At 39.7% G+C, this 18269-nt stretch overlaps 1 protein-coding gene across 3 annotated transcripts in view; it reads left to right on the top strand.

Annotated features, from left to right (window-relative positions):
• Zcwpw2 (zinc finger CW-type and PWWP domain containing 2) overlaps window positions 1–18269 on the top strand; it is a 117988-nt gene that overhangs the window by 95341 nt on the left and 4378 nt on the right. For 2 of the 3 annotated variants that reach the window (XM_059268838.1, XM_059268837.1), the window contains 3 exons: window positions 5983–6062; window positions 7655–7722; window positions 17162–17259. In XM_059268838.1, coding sequence (XP_059124821.1) covers window positions 5983–6062; window positions 7655–7722; window positions 17162–17259 — 246 coding nt within the window. The remainder of the gene's footprint in view (window positions 1–5982; window positions 6063–7654; window positions 7723–17161; window positions 17260–18269) is intronic. The other variant, XM_059268839.1, reaches the window with a different exon arrangement.

The following is an 18269-nucleotide window of genomic DNA, read 5'->3' as shown; positions in this document are numbered from 1 at the left end:
GCTGATAATAGTCTCATTAAATAACACTTCTATGGTGTCTTTGAAGATGCAGATCAATAACTTAGGTAGCAGAGTATTGGAATGAATGTTTGAATATTACTGTGAGGAGACCCCTTGCCCTTTAACATTGTCCTGTGAACTCCCCAGGTCCTCTGTCAAGTTGCCTTGAGTGATTACTAACTCATTTGAGCTACCTAATAGTACTTTCAGACTTATTTTAATTAAATCTTCATTTATTACAACTAATGCTTTTATATGCTCAATGTAAATGGTACCTCTAGATGCCAAACAATTAGTGTATGATTTTAAAATTGATCTATTCTTGCAGTTGATTTAAAATCAGTAAAATCAAAGTTGGCGAAACAGTGAATGGAATAGACAATATGGTCTAAGACGCTGCTCATACTGACAGATCAAAGAGAAAAGCCAAGAAGCAAAGATGCCAACAAACATTTCAAGAGAGAACCACTTTGAAGTTCTGCACAGCAGTTTAAGGTCAATTTCATGAAGTACATTAAGTGGCCAAATCAAAAATACTTATCTTATTATTATTATTTGGGGAGACAGAGTCTCCCTCTGTAGCCCTGGCTGTCTTGGAACTCATTGTGTAGACCCAGATACCTCTCTAGTGTAGGGATTAAAGGCATGCACCACCACATCTGGCCAAGTTGAATTAGGAAAGTTGCTGGGCATTTAACCTAGTGCCTTGCACATACTAAGCATATGTGCTACCACTGAGCTATACCAACAGCTAAAAAAAGGTATCTCTAAAGCTGCAGTATCACTAGCCTTCCTGTTCTTGTACTGATGCTCATGTTTATGCTACTTTTCTTCTAACCTTTATTTACTAATTTATTTCATATCTATAAGCTTGCAAGGCATGGCAGGAAGTCTGTATTATCTAATAAGAGGAAAAGCCTGGTGTGCAAATCACTAGACTATGTGATCCAATGACATAGATGACAGACAGCTTGTTATAGAAAGGTTCACGAGAGAATGACCCCTCCTCTACTTACCAGTTGAATATTTTATTAGTTGCCATGCAGGATTTGCTTTCATATATCAGTTTTACTCAGTGAAATACATGTGTAAAATAGAGATTTCTATTTATTTTTTGATCATTTCCTTTTGACTTAGTAGTCAAATTTGTAGATGTTTTTGATTTGCAAACAGTATATATTCCTTACAATGTTAGGTTCAACATGTTTGAACTTGATTAAAATTATTTCTGTTTTGATTTCTTCTGTTTCTTTGTTATTTTTTCCCATTATGTGTTTTTAATTAATTATTTAATTTTGGTTTTGTTGTTGTTGAGAAAGAGATCCTCTATGCAGCTCTGGCTGGCCTGGAAGTTGCAGGGACCCAGCTGCCTCTGCTTGCCAGTGCTGGGACTAAAGACATGTGCCACCACACCCTTTTTCTATTTTTAGAACAACTTAAATCCTACTTAATTTTGTATGGTTTTACTTTGTGTTTTTTGAAGCTAAGATTTTTAAAACTGAGATTTTCTTTTAACATTGAGTAATAAACTTTCTCCTTAAATTATGCTTTTTGAATTCACATCTACTTTTGTCCTGGCATTAATATCACCAAATTGGGCAATATTAATAATTATGAATATATTATATTCTAGCTCCTTTCAACTTTTCCATGACGTGAATTTTGTAGTTATATGTTTGTTAATTTATACTTTATATGCCATATCAGTCACTATTTACAAGTGTAAATGCAGTGGTTTTTCATATATTTACAGTTGTGTAATCAACAATGCTATGTAATTTTAGACTGATTTTCATCCCTAAAGCCCCATTGACATTAGCAGTCTGTCCATCTTCTGCTTTTGACATTTCCCAGCAGTCACTCATCAACTGTTTGTCTCTGGATTTTCCATCTCTGAACATTTCAGATAAAAGGTGGCAAATAGCATTATAGCAGTTTTGTCTGGCTTCTCACTTTTCACTTAGTGTAATGGTTTGAAATTCATTCACATAGTATTTGTACTTTATCATTTTTAGTGGCTGGATAGTATTCTGTTATATGGATATATAGTAGTCTCCCCCATCCCTCCTTATTTATTGGCAATATATTCTGAGACCCTAGTGAAAGACTCAAGTTATAGATAGTATAGTACTCAAGATAGCTATGTTTTTTCTATACCTGAATACCTATGATAAAGTTTAATTTATAAATTTGCCACAAAAGAACATGAGTAAGAACATAAATAAGATAGAAAAATCGAAACAACCTTATGTAATAAAAGTTATACCAATTTATAAGTTACTTCTAAAATTTTCCATGTAATAGTTTCAGACTAGTTACTGTGAAACTTCAGAAAGCAAAGTTATGAATAAAGGAAAACACTAGCATATCACACTTTTCTCATTTGTTGATGGACGTTTGGATTATTTCTACTTTGTTGTGAATAATGGAGCTAGAAACATTGTGTATAAATTCTTGGGAAGATGAATGCCTTTATTTTTCTTGAGTAGAACTGCTTGCTAAGTAACTTTATTCATGAGGTTGAGGGATTTTCAAACTATTCAACAGTTGTTGCACACCTTCACAATTCACAGCCAGCTAGTTTTCCATCTCTCACCACACACTTGTCAACCTTTGGGTAGGTCTTTCTTTCTAGCTGTCCTACTGAACATGAAGTGGTATCTCATTGTGATTTTGGTTTTAATGTCTCTGATGACTAATGTTATTAACCATCTCTTCATGTTCTTATTGCCCATTCCTGTATTTCCTTAAAGAAATGTCCATTCAAATGTTGTACACATTTGATTGACTTGTCTTCTTATTGTTCGATTATTATATACATAATTTGAAAATATCTTCTCTAATCTTATGAGCTATCTTCTCTTTATTGGTAGTGTCCTTTAAAATCACAGAAGTCATTAACCTTGATAGCATCCTTTTTATTCTTTCTTTAGTTGTTTATGTTTTTAATGTTACATATAACACTACCAACTAAAATCAGTGGGTGATTTGAATGAGAATGGCCCCGATAGCTCATACGTTTGATTACTGGGTCTCTAATTAGTAGATTACTGTTTAGGAAGGATTAGGGGGTGTGGCCTTGCTGTAGGTGGTATGTCACTGGAGCAAGGAGTTTGAAGTTTCAAAAACCTAAGCCATTCCCAGTTTGTTCTTCCTCATGGTTGTGGATCAGATGTAAGCTCTCAGCTACTGCTCAAGTGTCGTATCTGCCTGCCTGCTGTCATGTTTCCTGCCATGGTGGTCACAGACTCACCCTCTGAAATTGTAAGCAAGCCCCCAATTAAATGCTTTCTTTTATAAGTTGCCTTGGTCCTAGTGTCTCTTCACAACAATAAAAAAATAACGAAGACACCAAAGCTATAAAGATTTACTTCTGTGTTTTCTTCCAAGCTTTTTAAAGGTGATGTCTCTTGCATTTAAACCTTTAATCCATTTAAAATTAGTTTTTATATGTGATGTGAGTAGGGGTTGAACTTCATTATTTTATATGTGGGTACTCAGCTGGTTCCATTTGCAGAAAGGACAGTTTTTCTTGCAGACTCATTAGCCTGATTGCTGAAAATCAGTTGACTATTAATATAAGAGTTCATTTCTGAACTTCTTACTACATTCCATTGGTCATGTCCTGAATGTGGGATCTTATCATAAGTTTTGAAATCAGACAATGTGACCAAATTGGTTCTTTTACAAGACCATTTTGACTGTTTTATACCACCTCACATTTCCACTTAAGGTTTTTGATGATTGATTTCTGTCCAGAAAAGTACTCAGCATTTTGACGGGCATGCTGTATGTCTTAGAGCCCTTTAGCTTAAATTGTATGCATTTGTTCTAAAGCAGTCTAAGAATTTGAATCTCTTTGTATCACTTCTTATTAGAAATGTGTCTGGATAAGATCTAATTTACATTTTCTGTTTACAATGCTTTTTCCCTTTTTCTTCTCTGTGTCTCTTCCTAGGTTCTATCAGATTGTATGTTTTTGAAATTCCCTCTTTTTCTTCCAACTAATCTAGATGTTATATAATGCAGTCCTCTTCTTTGGAGGGTTATTCTTATGTGTGAACATATTAATTTTCAATTACTTTTCTGGAGCTCCTGTATTGCTATTTTTAAAATTCTTCTGTTGGTCATAAATGTCCTAATTATATCTCTTTCTTTGTGAATAATTCAATATCATTTATTTACTTTTCACCCTGGTCTGATTCCTTTCCCTCTTCCATTTTATTATCTTGGATTGTGAATATTCTTTGTTTTTCACTTCTATACAAATTAGTGGTTTTTTTCTTTTAAAATCTTTCTCAGTGCTAGGAATCCAACTCAGGTCTTGTGTCTGCTGTATAAAAACTCTAGTTTTGAGCTCTATACCCAGCCTCAATTGGGCTTTGCAGGGAGGAGGGATCATGGTTAATATATTTATTTTCTCCTTTTTTTTATTAGTACTTTGAAAATTTCTATATGATTTGTTTTGATCATATTCACCCCTTCCTCAACTCCTCCCATATCAACTCCTTATCTGCCTGTGCAATTTTTTGCCCTCTTTTATTTGTCACTGTGGATTTTGTTAAACCATCAAGTTGGTATGTGTGTATACACTCGGATGTGTGGCCTTCCACTGATTGCACACAGCTCGTCATGTGGAAGGGGGACTTCTTGCCTTCTTCCCCTCTCTGTGCTGGGGTCTGTCTAGCTCAAGCCTGCATGGGTCTTGAGTTTATTTACATGTAGATCATGTTTAGTAATTTGCTTATCTTCACTCATTTTTGGTTTTTCTTTTAGGTTAAATCTTTTCTGTAGCATTTCGTTTAGTAGCTCCTTCACAAGAATTGTATTTTTTAAATTCCCTTTTATTTTGAAAGTTTTAATGATTTTCTGATAATTAGGGAACTCAACAACTGATAAAAGCAAACAATTCCAAAGTTTCCTTGCTGAATTATTTCAATAGCCTCAGCCAACATAGACCCAGCCTCCAACTTGTGTCATACTAGTTTGGGGTGTAACTTAATTGATAAAACTTTTCTGTGCACTGCTCTTTGATAAGGCATCTATTGCTGCTGATCGTCAGTACTCCAAGAGCAGACGCTGTCTTGATTTCTAGGCCTGTCCATTCATTTTGCTTGCTTTTGAGCTTCGCATCAACTGAACTAAATGTTGAAAGCATTGTTTTACAGGGTTTACTTTTCCTGTGCATGCTTTCAGTTTTAGTTATTCTTGACTAGTGAATGTGTGTATGAGATCCTGTGTGAGTCTTTACATCAATTGCTCTTGCCTTTCCTAGTTTGGGAATCCTAGGAGAATCTTTGTGTTGAGTATTTGATTTGGAAACCCATTCTCAGAGACATACCTTTGGATTTCTACTTCAGTGGTTCAGCTGGATGTTCTCTTTATTTCAGGATCACTGCTTTTGCCATCTCATCCGGCAGGCCAGGTCTATGACACCTGCATTTGTGCTCTGTTGAGGAAAGTTCGCCTGTTTCTGTTGATAGTGAGAAAAATCCTGTTGTCTCCAGGCCCTATCTGACCATGACACAGCAGAGCACAGGATTTGTCTTTGCCTAGCCATAAAAAGCCAGCCGTGTTTCCCCAGTGGTGCCTTACTACAAATTGTTGGGGCAGGGGTTTTACTACATCAGTTCCCACCCATGCACCTTTGCGTTCTACATACTTCTGTTTTCCTTAAACCTAGATGTTTGTAAAAGTTTTTTTTTTAAAAAAAAGATCCTATTATTTTTATGGTTGGGTAAAGGTGCATATAAGAATATTTAAACTAGCAGCTCCTTGTCTGGCCATCCTACTATTCCTGGAGGCTGGCAGATTAATGCCTTTACAGAGACTGTGCAATGGAGGGTGAGACAGAATGGTCTTGTTTAGGGATATAGGCCAAAGTTTCTCTTCAGCTAAATTATTAAACCACATAAAACCCATTTTAGTATATTGAACAGATCTAGAGCAATGAACTAATTCATTTTTGATGTTTCTTTATAGATGCAAGTTTCCAAAAATAATATTGAAAAATATTATTCCAAAAATAATAAGAAAAAGCCCAAGGTTAGAAAGAGGAAAAGGTATGTTTTGTGAAATTAAAAGTATTAGGATACAATTAAGATGTATAAATTATATTTAATTATTGTATGACATTTTCCTTGATTTTTTTCTTCATTGGGTAAACATTGTGCTTAAACATTTTTGAAAGAATTAGTAAGTTAGAAGTACAGAGAAAGTTATGCTTTATTTTGCTTGGTCTGGTTTTCCAACAGGGTTTCACTATGTGGCCTCGGCTAAGTTCAAACTTACAACCCTCCTAACTCAGCCTCTCAGATGCTGGGATTACAGCTACTGTACTTGGCTGAGGAAGTGTTAATAGTCCTATAAACATGTTAACCCAGAACTTTTAGAGATTATTATTATTTGAACAGCCATGTAAAAAATGGTTTTTAGCTTAAAATAGGTAAGACAAGCCAGGGTCAACTCTCCATGATAAAGTGATAATAACTTTCAATGCTTCTCATTGAACTAGCCTTCACATGTGTTTTTCAGTATGTGACTGGGACTGTACTAGGATTCCCATTCACAGATAAAGACTAACACTAATAGTCCTCCTCTTGTCATGTCTTTGCAAAAGAAAGCCACTTTTAAAATTATTTATTTACGTATTTATTTCATTTTGTTTTGTTTTGTATGTATGATGTATGTGGGGCATGTGCATTCGTAGTACATGTGTGGAGGTCAGAGGACAAGTGTTAGGAGTCAGTTCTCTCTTGCCACCTTATAGGGTCTTGGTAATGAGCTCAGATTGTCATTCCTATGCAAAAGTATCTCCACCCACTAGATAACTGATTCTTTTTTTAGATTTTCAAGACAGGGTTTCTCTGTGTAGCTCTGGCTGTTTCGGAGCTCTCCATGTAGACCAGGCTGTCCTAGATCTCACAAAGATCCGCCTGCCTCTGCCTCCTGAGTGCTGGGATTAAAGGTGTGCACACCACCATTACCTGGCTAGATAACTAATTAAAAATGGACTTTGATTTCCCTATCTCAGTCATACACCACAGTAATCATGTCACACACATTTAGGGCATTTACAGTTATCCCCATTTAAGAGATGACGAGTCATGGCTTGGGAACTTTTGATTGGCAACAGATGTTTTCTGTCTCTTGTTGGGAGCACAGTGTGATGGGGAAGTATGGCTTTGCCATATGACAGAACAGGTTCTGTCATGGTCAGCGGTTTACCTATGCTGCCAAACTTCTAATTTCCTCTTGTAGCTCCAGTTCCTCAACTTCTTTACATAATGAGAACAGAAATTACTTGATATGTTTTTGGAAAATAATTACATGAAGATTACCTGACCAAGTACTTGTTGGATTAGCTTCTCGGTGCTTTGTAGCTACTTAGAGCGCAGGTCGTATTTGTTCCCTGTTTTCTGCACCGAATTGTGCTTTGTGAGACAATCAAGGAAAAACACCAGAAGACTGAGACATACAGTCACAGAATTCAGTTACCAAGAGATACAAGTTTGTATATGTACAGTAAAATGTATACATGTGTTTGTATGTGCATATATGCTTGCATGCATATTTATGCCTCTGTATGTGTATGTGCATATCCTTATGCATGGGGTCACTTGTTTGAAACTAAATCTGTCAAAATCTTTTTCAGGAATGCTGCTTTAAAATGTTCTGTTGAAAATGTTTGTTCTGATGAAGCCTTATCAAAGGAAAACATGGGTATGTGAAGGCCTGGGATAGTTTTAGTTTCTTTGCCTGGATATAATTTCAAAAAGTGTAGTTCTAAGTAGGACTCATGGGGTCTTAGAGAGACTAAAGTAAAAATCAGGGAGCCTGCATAGGACTGTACTAGGTCCTATATACCTATGTTATGGTTATTGGCTTGGTGTTTTTGTGGAACTCCTGACAGTGGGGGCGGGGGTGTCTTTGACTCTTTGGCCTGCGCTTGGAGCCCCTTTCCTCTTACTGGGTTCCCTCACCTTGCCTTGATGTGAGGGTTGTGCCTGGTCTTCTTGTATCTTGTTCCATGTTTGGTTGGTGTCCCTGGGAGGCCTGCTCTTTTCTAGGGGGAGACAGGCTGGAGGAATGGACCTGGAAGAAAGGAGAGGTGGGAAGGCACTGGGAGCTAGGAGGGGAAGCTGCGATCAGGATATATTATATAAGAGAAAGAATAAAAAGTATAGTTGGCTGCTTTTAAAAAAAGCTATTATACATGTATATGAGTAAAAGGTTAAGGTTTTTTTGGTGTCAAATGGGAACTTTTCAATTTTCTTTAAGTTTCTGTCACTTTAATTAAAATTTCTCTGAAATTGCCCGATATTTAATGTTTTACAATAAAGTACTAATAGCTGTAGAAGAAAATGCTAGCAACTGTGCATCAACCCAGACCTCTTCATCCCAAATCTATTGGAATCCAAAGAAAGGGGGGTGGAATGGACATAGTATCAGCCTGGGGCCTAGGCTGAATTAATTGCCTTTGTTACTTTTCTATTGCTATGATAAAACACTATGGCCAAGGCAAAGTGTTTAATTTCGCTTATAGTTTCAGAGAATTAGAGTCTATGATAGTGGAGCAAAGGACAGTTGAGAGCTCACATCTTGATCTACAACCAGGAGGCAGAGAGAGTCTTTTGAATCACAGAGTCTTTTGAAACCTCAAAGTCCACCTCCACTGTCACACCATCTCCAACAAGGTCATACCTAATCTTTCCCAAACAGTTCCACCAACTAGGGATGAAGATTTAAAATACATGAGCCTGTGGGGTCATTCCCATTCAAGCCACCACAGTATTAGATACATTAGAGTGGATGTGGAAGGCAAGCAGAGAGTTTGGCTCTCATGCTGCTGATTGATTCTTCCATCTTCTTGAGTTTTCAAAGGCTGGATGATGCTTACTTGCAGTCCTGTTTAGAGCTCATCACGTCAAGACCTTCCATTCTCAAATCCACAGCTTCACCTCCACCCAACACTAAGCAGCCTAAACAGAGACAGAATGAAGGCTTGACAGTGGGGATTGTAACAGGACAAGTAGAAGCAATATTTGTACTATAAATGTGAAAATATAGAAAAATGTCAGTGACAACCAACTTTTATTTTGGATGCAAATTGGGATATGAATTGAAGAAGGCTTAGAGAAACCCAGCCCTTCCTAGGGCCATTTGTCAAAAGAAACTCCATTAAGCACTATAAAGGATGTTAATTTCATGGTAAGTCCTTCACATACACACACACACATTAATAAGTTTTTTTTTTCTCTGAACAAGTTACTCAAGCACTGGAGTAATGCTATGCTTGAATATGGAATGGCCCTAGAGGCTAATGTTTCCAATGCTGAGCCTCAGTTGGTAGTGCTGTTTTGGAAGGTTGTGGAAAGTTTTTGGGGAGGGTACATCTGGAGGAAGTAGAGCCATAGGATGTGCCCTGGAAGGTTGTACTAGCTTCCAAGTCCTAGTCCCACTCTGATCCCTGCTCGGCCCTGCAGTGAGCATGTGTGTCCTGCAGCATCCCTCAGTTGCTGTGATGTTTTACCAAGCACCAGGCCAAGCAAGCAGGAGCTGAATTCTGCTCCATAAGGTGTTGTTGTCGGGCATGATGTCACAACAATAAAAAAATTAATCCAAGTAACAGTTGTCAGGTCCCTTCTCAAGTGGGAACTGCCAGCCAGATATCGCCTTGGCAGTCAACCAGATGGCCTCTAAGACAGCCCAGTTACTTCAAAATCCTCCACCAGCATCATGAGTAACATTTCACTCTAGCAACAGGGAACATGGCTGCTGACACCAGGAAGGCTTTGCTCCAGTCATGACCATCCTAGACATTCTGTATGGGTCTTGGGAGGCATCACTTTTAAGATAAGGCTCAGTCTTGTCATCAAGAAAGCTTCTTTTTATACCACTGAGAGGTACCCTTATCTGTGGATATAGGGATAAGTATTAGAATGTAGTTAGGAATTATATTGGTTGAGGAAAGTAGTAATAGTAATTTCTCCTCTAAGATCCAGGACCTCAGTAGCCATGGTAGTTGGCTAAGTTAACACTATCAGGCATGATTTCCCTGTAAAGATGTGAAAACACTCAACTAATCCATTTTATTCCTTCATCTCATCATCAACAATTAAGAGCATTAATCGCTAGACCAGTCCGTTTGCTCTTTCTCAGCAAACAGTGGTTCCTTCTCATTGTTAACATTCCTTGGGATTGGGAATATGGCTCCATTAGTGGAGTGTTCACCTACCAATCATGAAGCCCAGGATTCCATGCCCAGCATAAGCTTGATATGGTGGCACATGCCTCTAAGGTCATCCTCAGCTACATAGGGAGTTTGAGAAAGCCAAGGATACATGAGACCCTGTGTCAAAACCTGAGTAATCACCACCCATTGAAAAAAAAGAACCTTAAGAGACTGTGGAATGCCCAACCCTAACTGAGATCTTTACCACACCCATGCATGAAAGAAAGGCTTAGGGATCATGGTGGAAGAGGGGACAGAAAAATCCCAAGAGCCAGAGGTGCTGGATGACTACAAGGAAACTTTCCTGGATAAAGCTGGGCAGTTACATGTGGAATAATCCTTCTGTACACTGTGAATATGTGTTACTCTCATTGACTAATAATATTCTTTTACACTGTGTGAATATATGTCACTATGATTGGTTTAATAAACAATCTAAGTGGTCAATAGCTGAACAGGATAAATTTAGGTGGGAAAGCCAAACTGAGAATGATGGGAAGAGGAAGGGCAGAGTCAGAGGAGTTGCCAGTAGACACAGGGGAAGCAAGACATGCTGGAGGACAGGTAAAGTTGTGAGCCACATGGCAATACATAGATTAATAGAAATGGGTTAATTTAAGTTATAAGAGCTAGTTAATAATAAGCCTGAGCTATGGGCCAAGCATTGATAATTTATATCAAGTCTCTTGTTATTTGGGAGCAACTTCAGGGACACAGAAACCTCCACCTATAGTTAGACTTACGAATTCACAGCAGTTTGAGACATCATGCATAGACAAGTACAGGTTCATGACAGACAAAATTCCAGAATGTAGAGGGAAGGGAGGCATGAAGTCTCACTCCTAGCTAAGAAGCTCTAACAACTGACAGCTCTGGGAGGGAGAGATTCAGTTTTCATTAAGGGTGTGGCCAGGGTGGGTAGACACCATCCTCTAGTGAAGGCTACACAAACCAGAGCATATAGGCAGCAATTGGTTAAAAAAAGAGAAAGAAAGATGGCAAGTTGGGTAGGTAGAAAGGTGAGATAGATTTGTACAGAGTGGGGAGGCAGTGGATTATATCAAAACACATTGTACAAAATTCTCAAAGAACAAATGAAAATGAGAAAAAATGAGCAAATAAAAATAAATACCCAATAGCAAGCAAGGAACAACAAAATACTTTTCAAACTTTAGTTTCTATCAATATTTCTGTGGATCCCTATTGCTAAAATTCCTTCCCTTGTTGTGAGTGTAATGTGAACAATGCTACTCCTGCCTCCAAAGGTCTTAACAAATCAAAGTCTAATTCACCCCGGGAAAGAAATGCATTGACTGAGCTTTCATACAGAGCATGGGTAAGGGGTTACTGATGGGAGCATGGGTGACTCCAAAGCTGTCATCCTGGACACACTGAGGATGGCCACCCTTGGTCTTTCTCCAGCCTATATACTGAGACTCCAGGGTCATGTGAAGTTAGGGCAGCATTATGTAGAAATGCCTGGATGGAATGGCTGGACACTCAAGTTAAGATCCAATGGCCCGTCCCACCCCTCCTTCCAGAGGGAGTGCCAACATCAACAGGCTTCATAGTGATAGACTCTTATAAGAAGGCATGATGATCCCATGAATATTGCAACAGTTTGGTTCAAAGGATAACACTTTAGAGCAACCTCTCTTTCCAAACATCCATATCCCATTTCTTTATAGTATTATGGATCTCAGGTCTAGTACTTGTTGCTTGAAAGCCAATTCTTCAGAAACGAGAACTGGAGGGAAATAAAATCACGTTTATTCAAGGGCCAATCCATAAATATCAAGGTATTCCAGCATCAAAGCATCCACTTAGAGAACTCAGATATACACAGAGCTTTTATTAGAGAGGGCAAGATGGGCCAGTGCGCTCCTGTGACGGCTGTCTTCTGATACCAAGTGGCCTCTCGTTCAAGGGTACATGTCTCCTTTTTTCTTCCCTAGCTGGTGCATTACTGGTCCTTGGCCTTCTGGAGCTACTTCCTTTTGCTCCATAGCTAGTCATTCTTTTCTACAAATTAAGCTTCATAGCAAGTGACAGGCTTTGTGTTACTTGATCCATAGAACTAAAGAACAAGGAGGATCATTTCATAGTGTGGTGTAATCTGAAGAAACCAGGCTTCTGGGGTCTATTAATGTAGAGGATTATTTAATAGCTAACACCTTAATTGTGGACATACAATCCTTATATTCTCTCTAAAGCTAGCAAGTCTCTGCCCATTTAGTCATTTCAGTGTGACTTCTCTTTAGAAGATGTCAAGCAAAGGGAAGAGAAATAACCTTGCACAGTGCCAAGTGCAAGGGAGCCACTGTTGCAGTGGCTTTCAGTAAGGGTGGGGTCAGTCCTGCTTTTATACTAGAAGGTAACCTGTGCCCGAGTTCTTGGCCTCAATTGTCTTGCACACTCAAATGATACAATTGCTTATCTTCCTGCTTCAGATGTACTATTCTAGATAGGATCTCTCTCTCTCTCTCTCTCTCTCTCTCTCTCTCTCTCTCTCTCTCTCTCTCTCTCTCTCTCTCTCTCTCTTTCTCTCTCTTTCCCTCTCTCCCTTCCTCCCTCCCTCCCTCCCTCCCTCCCTTCCTTTCTTTATCCCTCCCTCCTTCCCTATCCCCATCTCCCTCCTTCTCCCTTTCTATTCTCAACAGTAAATTGAAACAAGTCAGGAAACTACAGGATAGTCATCACAGATAGGAGATGATTGGTTGCACAGTTAGCGAAGGCATTCATTCTGTCTCCAGCTTTGGAGGATATCATTGACCAATTCTGATAACTGAGTCTGTAGATTACAGGAACTGCCATTTCATGAGAATTATTTTTGAATTTCAGCTTACAGTATAGGAATACTTATAGAAAAGCAAGCCTCCTGTTGTTTGGAAGTAGAAATCAACATCTGTCAAGCTGTTAAGCGTCCTGGCCAATTGATGAGGTCCTCCATTACTCTGTCAACCCTTTGATCAAAAGGCAGTGCAGACACTTTTCCAGATTGCTTGCAAACAGAGATCATAGTGAACTTGGCAGTGACTCACCTCATCATAACCTGACTGGGCTTTAGTCTAATGTTAGAACTACAAAGAGGTTTGTTTGCCATTTTCCTTTATAGCATAGCTTAAAATCCATCTTTTCAACAGGACCTTACATTTCAATGTCAGTTTCCATAGACTCAAAATGTAAAATAGAAAAAAAAAACTGTGAGGGGAACTAGAGAGTCAGTCTAAGGGTAACCACAATTAGTTACCCATGAATGAACAGGTTATGAAAAAGAAATCTACCAACATTGGAGCTGTGGAGGTAACTCCATGGGCAGGAGCACTGTGGCTCAAGCCTGACAACATGAGTTGAGTTCCCAGAACCCAGTAAAAGTTGGAGGAGATGGTGCACATCAGGAATCACAGCATTCCCACTGAGAGACTCAGGTACAGACAGGAGAGTGAGGCTAGCCTAGAGTTTGCTGCATGCACAAACAACAGTGGAGACCCTGCTTCAACCAGGCAGGAGAGGAGCACCTCCTGCAAGGTGTCCTCTGACCTCTACATGCACACTGTGGCACTGGTATACCTGCACTTGTGTGCTTGAGTGCACCTGTGAGCCTATGCGCGTGCGTGTGCACACACATACACGTAAATATAAATGGGAAAAAAAGAAAAAATACATATTAACATTGGATGTTAATTCCATTCGAAAAGCTTCGGTACAAGCATACATTCCTCTAGAAATTCCTCTAGTTTGGGTGCAGTAAACATGGTGTATCTATGTTTCAGTGAATTACCCAGGTGATTCTTAGGCTCACCAAACTCTTGAGTACTCTGACCCAGAATGGAACATTCCATTGTCTTCAGCGATTACTAAAGAAAACAGGTGATCTAGGGAGGTAACTAACATGTCAGTTGCAGTTTCTGTTTGTTTTGCTTTTAAGCAGAGAACTTACTCCCGAGGGTGGGAGGAGCTTCTTTTTTTTTCTTTTATAATTTAATTTAATTTTACATATCAGCCAAGGATTCCCTTGTCCTCCCCCCTCCCGCCCCCCCCCAAACCCTTCCCCCCAGCCCACCCCCATTCCCATCTCCTCCAAGGCAGACTCCCCTGGGGATTGAGTTCAACCTGGTAGATTCAGTTCAGGCAGGTCCAGTCCCCTCCTCCCAGGCTGAGCTAAGTGTCCCTGCATAAGCCCCAGGTTCCAAACAGCCAGCTCATGCACTGAGGACATGAGGGACACAGGTCCCAGCCCCACTGCCTGGATGCCTCCCAAACAGTTCAAGCTAATCAACTGTGGGAGGAGCTTCTTTCAGGTTGTTTCAAGACTAGTTTTGTGACTGGTCAACTTAAGGTTGGCTGGGCAGAGGTCATGGTGAGGAGGCTCCTTGGTCTATACTGACTCTGCTGAGTTCCTGCTTCACAATAGATTCACTGTAAGTAATGTGTTGATTGAACACAAAGATGCATAGGCAAAGAGATGCTGGCCAGCATATTCCTGCAGATTGTAATGTGGAAAATGTAAAAGGAAAAGTGATTTTTCTGTGTTGTAGCAACAACAACAGGAAGATTTTCTGTTTCCTTACTGCCATGACATCAATCAGTACTGCTATTAATAGTGCTTTATCATGGATCTCTGTGAGTTCGAGGCCAGCCTAAACTGGTCTACAGAGAGAGTTCCAAGACAGCCAGAGCTGTTACACAGAGGAACCGGTGTCTGGAAAAACAAAACAAAATAAAACAGAACAAAGTAGTGCTTTATCAGGATTTAAAATTCCCTTTCTTATATCCTGCCTGGGTACATTTAAATGTTCCTTGAAATACCAGCTGTGCTGGGTGGTGTGACTGTTGGTGACCTGTCAAAATGACAGAGAATAGAAGGTGGTATGTCAGATGCAGGGGTCAGAGTGGAAGGTGAGGGACATGGCATTTCCTCCAGGTAATGCTGTCTTTGGACAGGCTTCTCAGATGGCTCATCTGTCTCTGGTGCCATGCAGCAAGCTACTTGTGTACTGTTTTCTTTGATCTTTGCTTCAGCAAGACTCTGTGTCAAGTAAAAACGCCGTTTTATTTAGGTGGAGAATTCAAATACATATTGTTCATTAGAACTCAATTCTATCCTTATCTTAGGCTGTCTTTCTTAAGTGGTGGTAGGGTCATTATTTTAATCTCAATATATTCAATGAAGTAAAAACACCTTTCCTACTTATTTCATAGTAATATAAAAAAGACATTTATAAGCATAGTGCTTTCTTTTTAAAATCAGACTAGACAATTAACATATTTGGATTAGGAATGGATGAACCGTGTGGGGCTCAGTGGTTAATTGCCATGCAAGTGTGAGTAGCAAAGGGATCCCTGGAAACCATGAAAAATGTCCCTGGGCCTCAAGCTGGCTAGTAAGAGTAGCTTTATCAGGGAGCTCTGGGCTTGACTTGAGAGAGCCTTTCTCAATGAATACTGTAAAAGAGCAGTGGAAGATGACTCCTGATACCAACCTCAGACCTCCACAGGCACCCACAGGAGTGCATGCTCACCCCAGAGAGGTGGTCCCTCCCTCACAGGGCCCCACACACAGGAAAGTGGAAAAAGAGAAGGAAAAGAAGGAGGAGTCTGCATTCAGCCCTGCCCCTTAATATGGCTTTTTCTTTAGTAGACATTTCAGTCATCTTCATCACCACATTCCCTATGTCCCTGCTCTCCTAACTTTGTGTCCTTTTTTTTTTTTTAACAATCCAGTAGTCCAGGCCAAATGCTGATGGGTGTGGTGCCATTTACAGGAGCATGGTGGACCTATAGGGCCACACCCTTTAAAGGAAACTTACTTCTTCTATCAACTGTCCATAGCCCCTTGGTGCTGTGGGATGGTCTGTATGTCAAGTGTGTTGCTGATTGGTCAGTAAATAAATCACTGATTGGCCATTGGCTAGGCAGGAAGTATAGGCGGGACAAGGAAAAGAATTCTGGGAAGAGGAAGGCTGAGAGAGAGACACTGCGATCCGCCATCAGGACAAGGAAGATGTAAGGTACCAGTAAGCCATGAGCCATGTGGCAAAGTAAAGATTAATAGAAATGGGCTAAATATAAGAGTAAGAGCTAGACAATAACAGGCCTGAGCTAATGGCCAAGCAGTTTAAATAATGTAAGAGTCTGTGTGTTTATTTTATAAGTGGGCTCTGGGACTGGTGGGACTTGGTGGCGGGAGCTGGAGAGAAATTCTCCAGCAACATCTTGGTTGTGATGTCTGCTTTACAAACAAAATTGAGAGACCCTAAAGCAAGAAATTCATGGGAGTCTGCTTAAGGAATACTGGAGAATTTATTAGGATATCAATTGAGGAAATACGCTCATGAATACAGAACCGAGTAGACAGCTGAAGTCATCCTCTGACCTGACTGGGAGCAAATCCACCACACACTTCGGTCACCCCAGGCAGCAGGAAACAGGGAAAAGGGGCCTCATGACCCCTCTCCCTTTCTTTTTAAGAGGTCAGGTACAACTACAACATAAAGAAGCACCGCCTCCTTCTGGTTGTATAGCCCAAGGTTATGGGCGGAGCAAATACCACTACAGGACCCAATTAAGAAAAAGCATGCAACAACTTCTAATGAGCTTCTTATATTTCAAAGGTATTTTATACTCTATACATATCAAGAAAATTACCTATTCCTTTCAAAGAATTATGAAAATTTCACCTGGAAATTCATAATAGAATTCATATATAAAACCCATATGATAACAAAAACTAAGTATGTAAGAAAAAACCATGAAGAAATCTGTTATTTTTACGTAAACTAAAGTTAAAAATTTTTTTAAAAATATGAAAGTTTATTTTTTATTTTTAATCCTGTAGTATTTAGAAGAGTTCTTTCTGAGTGGTTAAGATTATGAATTAGATGAAATTAATTAAAGATGTAGCTTTGACTGTATTCATGATTTTAGTTGTCTCTGAGACGGAGTGTTTACTGAAAGAACTGGAGAAAATGCTGCAGCAAGTACAAGAGCCCACAGCAAGAGCTGAAGAACCAGGGCGAGAACAGGTTGGTATGAAGAGTTACCATTTCACAGCTTCAGGGTCTGTAACTGGCTATACAGCTTAATTACATAAGGTACCTTTTCTCACATCTGAAATTTGAGCCATTGATTGTCATGATGCTAACAAACTAGTAGCTGTTGAGCTGTCAGAATACATGCTTTCCTGGGAGAAGTTTGTGTTTAAGCAGAGATGGTCTTTAATTTCAGGTCTTTAGGTTGGGATGGAGGATGGAGAGGCTTCCTGTGGCTGAGGTGGACCACTGTAGAGAGACCTTATATTGGCCATTGTGACTAAGTACCTGAAAGACATAACCAAAAGAGAGACCAGGTCATCATGGCACAGAGGTCTTGGTGGTTCAGATCACTTCATAGCCTGGTGAGACAGGAAACAGAGGAAAGAGAATGCAGGGAGTAGCCAGGGCAAGATAGAGCCCTATGGACATGCTCCTAGTGACCTACTTCCTACAGCTAGGCCTCACCTCCTACGTGTAACTACCTCCCAATAGCACCTTTGGATTCTGACCTGATCAGGTCAACTGTGTTATGAGTCTGTCATAGTACTTATCTGTTGGTTAGCTCAGAGCCCCCATGATCTAACTGTCCCTAGGAATGCCCAAGCTGACACACCTGCTTTCTAAATGTCATTAATTCTATGGTGGTTTCTTAATTCAGCAAAGTTGACAATTTAACAGCAACAGACTTCTCCCATGCTTGCGATCTTTCCAGGTAAAAGAAGTGGAGCACAATAGGAGCAGGTCCCCAGAAAGGGGAGCAGTTTGATGAGACCCTCCCCTGTTCAGTCCATGCACTGAGACAGGTGCCTGTCTTCACTACTGTAAGGCAAAACCTCAGTGTTGAGAGAGCAGAGCTAGAGCTCCTGTTTTTAGCTCTTAGACTCAGAAAGCCATATGTTCTTACTGTTCAATATCTGCATAAATGAAGTGAGGGTTTGTGAAAGAAAGCTCAGGCCATTTATAAAGGGAAGCATGGGGTCAATGAGTGTGATAAAAATCAT

The sequence above is a fragment of the Peromyscus eremicus genome, chromosome 7 (genome assembly GCF_949786415.1).
Source record: "Peromyscus eremicus chromosome 7, PerEre_H2_v1, whole genome shotgun sequence".
Lineage (NCBI taxonomy): Eukaryota > Metazoa > Chordata > Mammalia > Rodentia > Cricetidae > Peromyscus > Peromyscus eremicus.
Note: the sequence above shows the minus strand (reverse complement) of the source record. Positions and strands in the feature narration are given on the sequence as shown.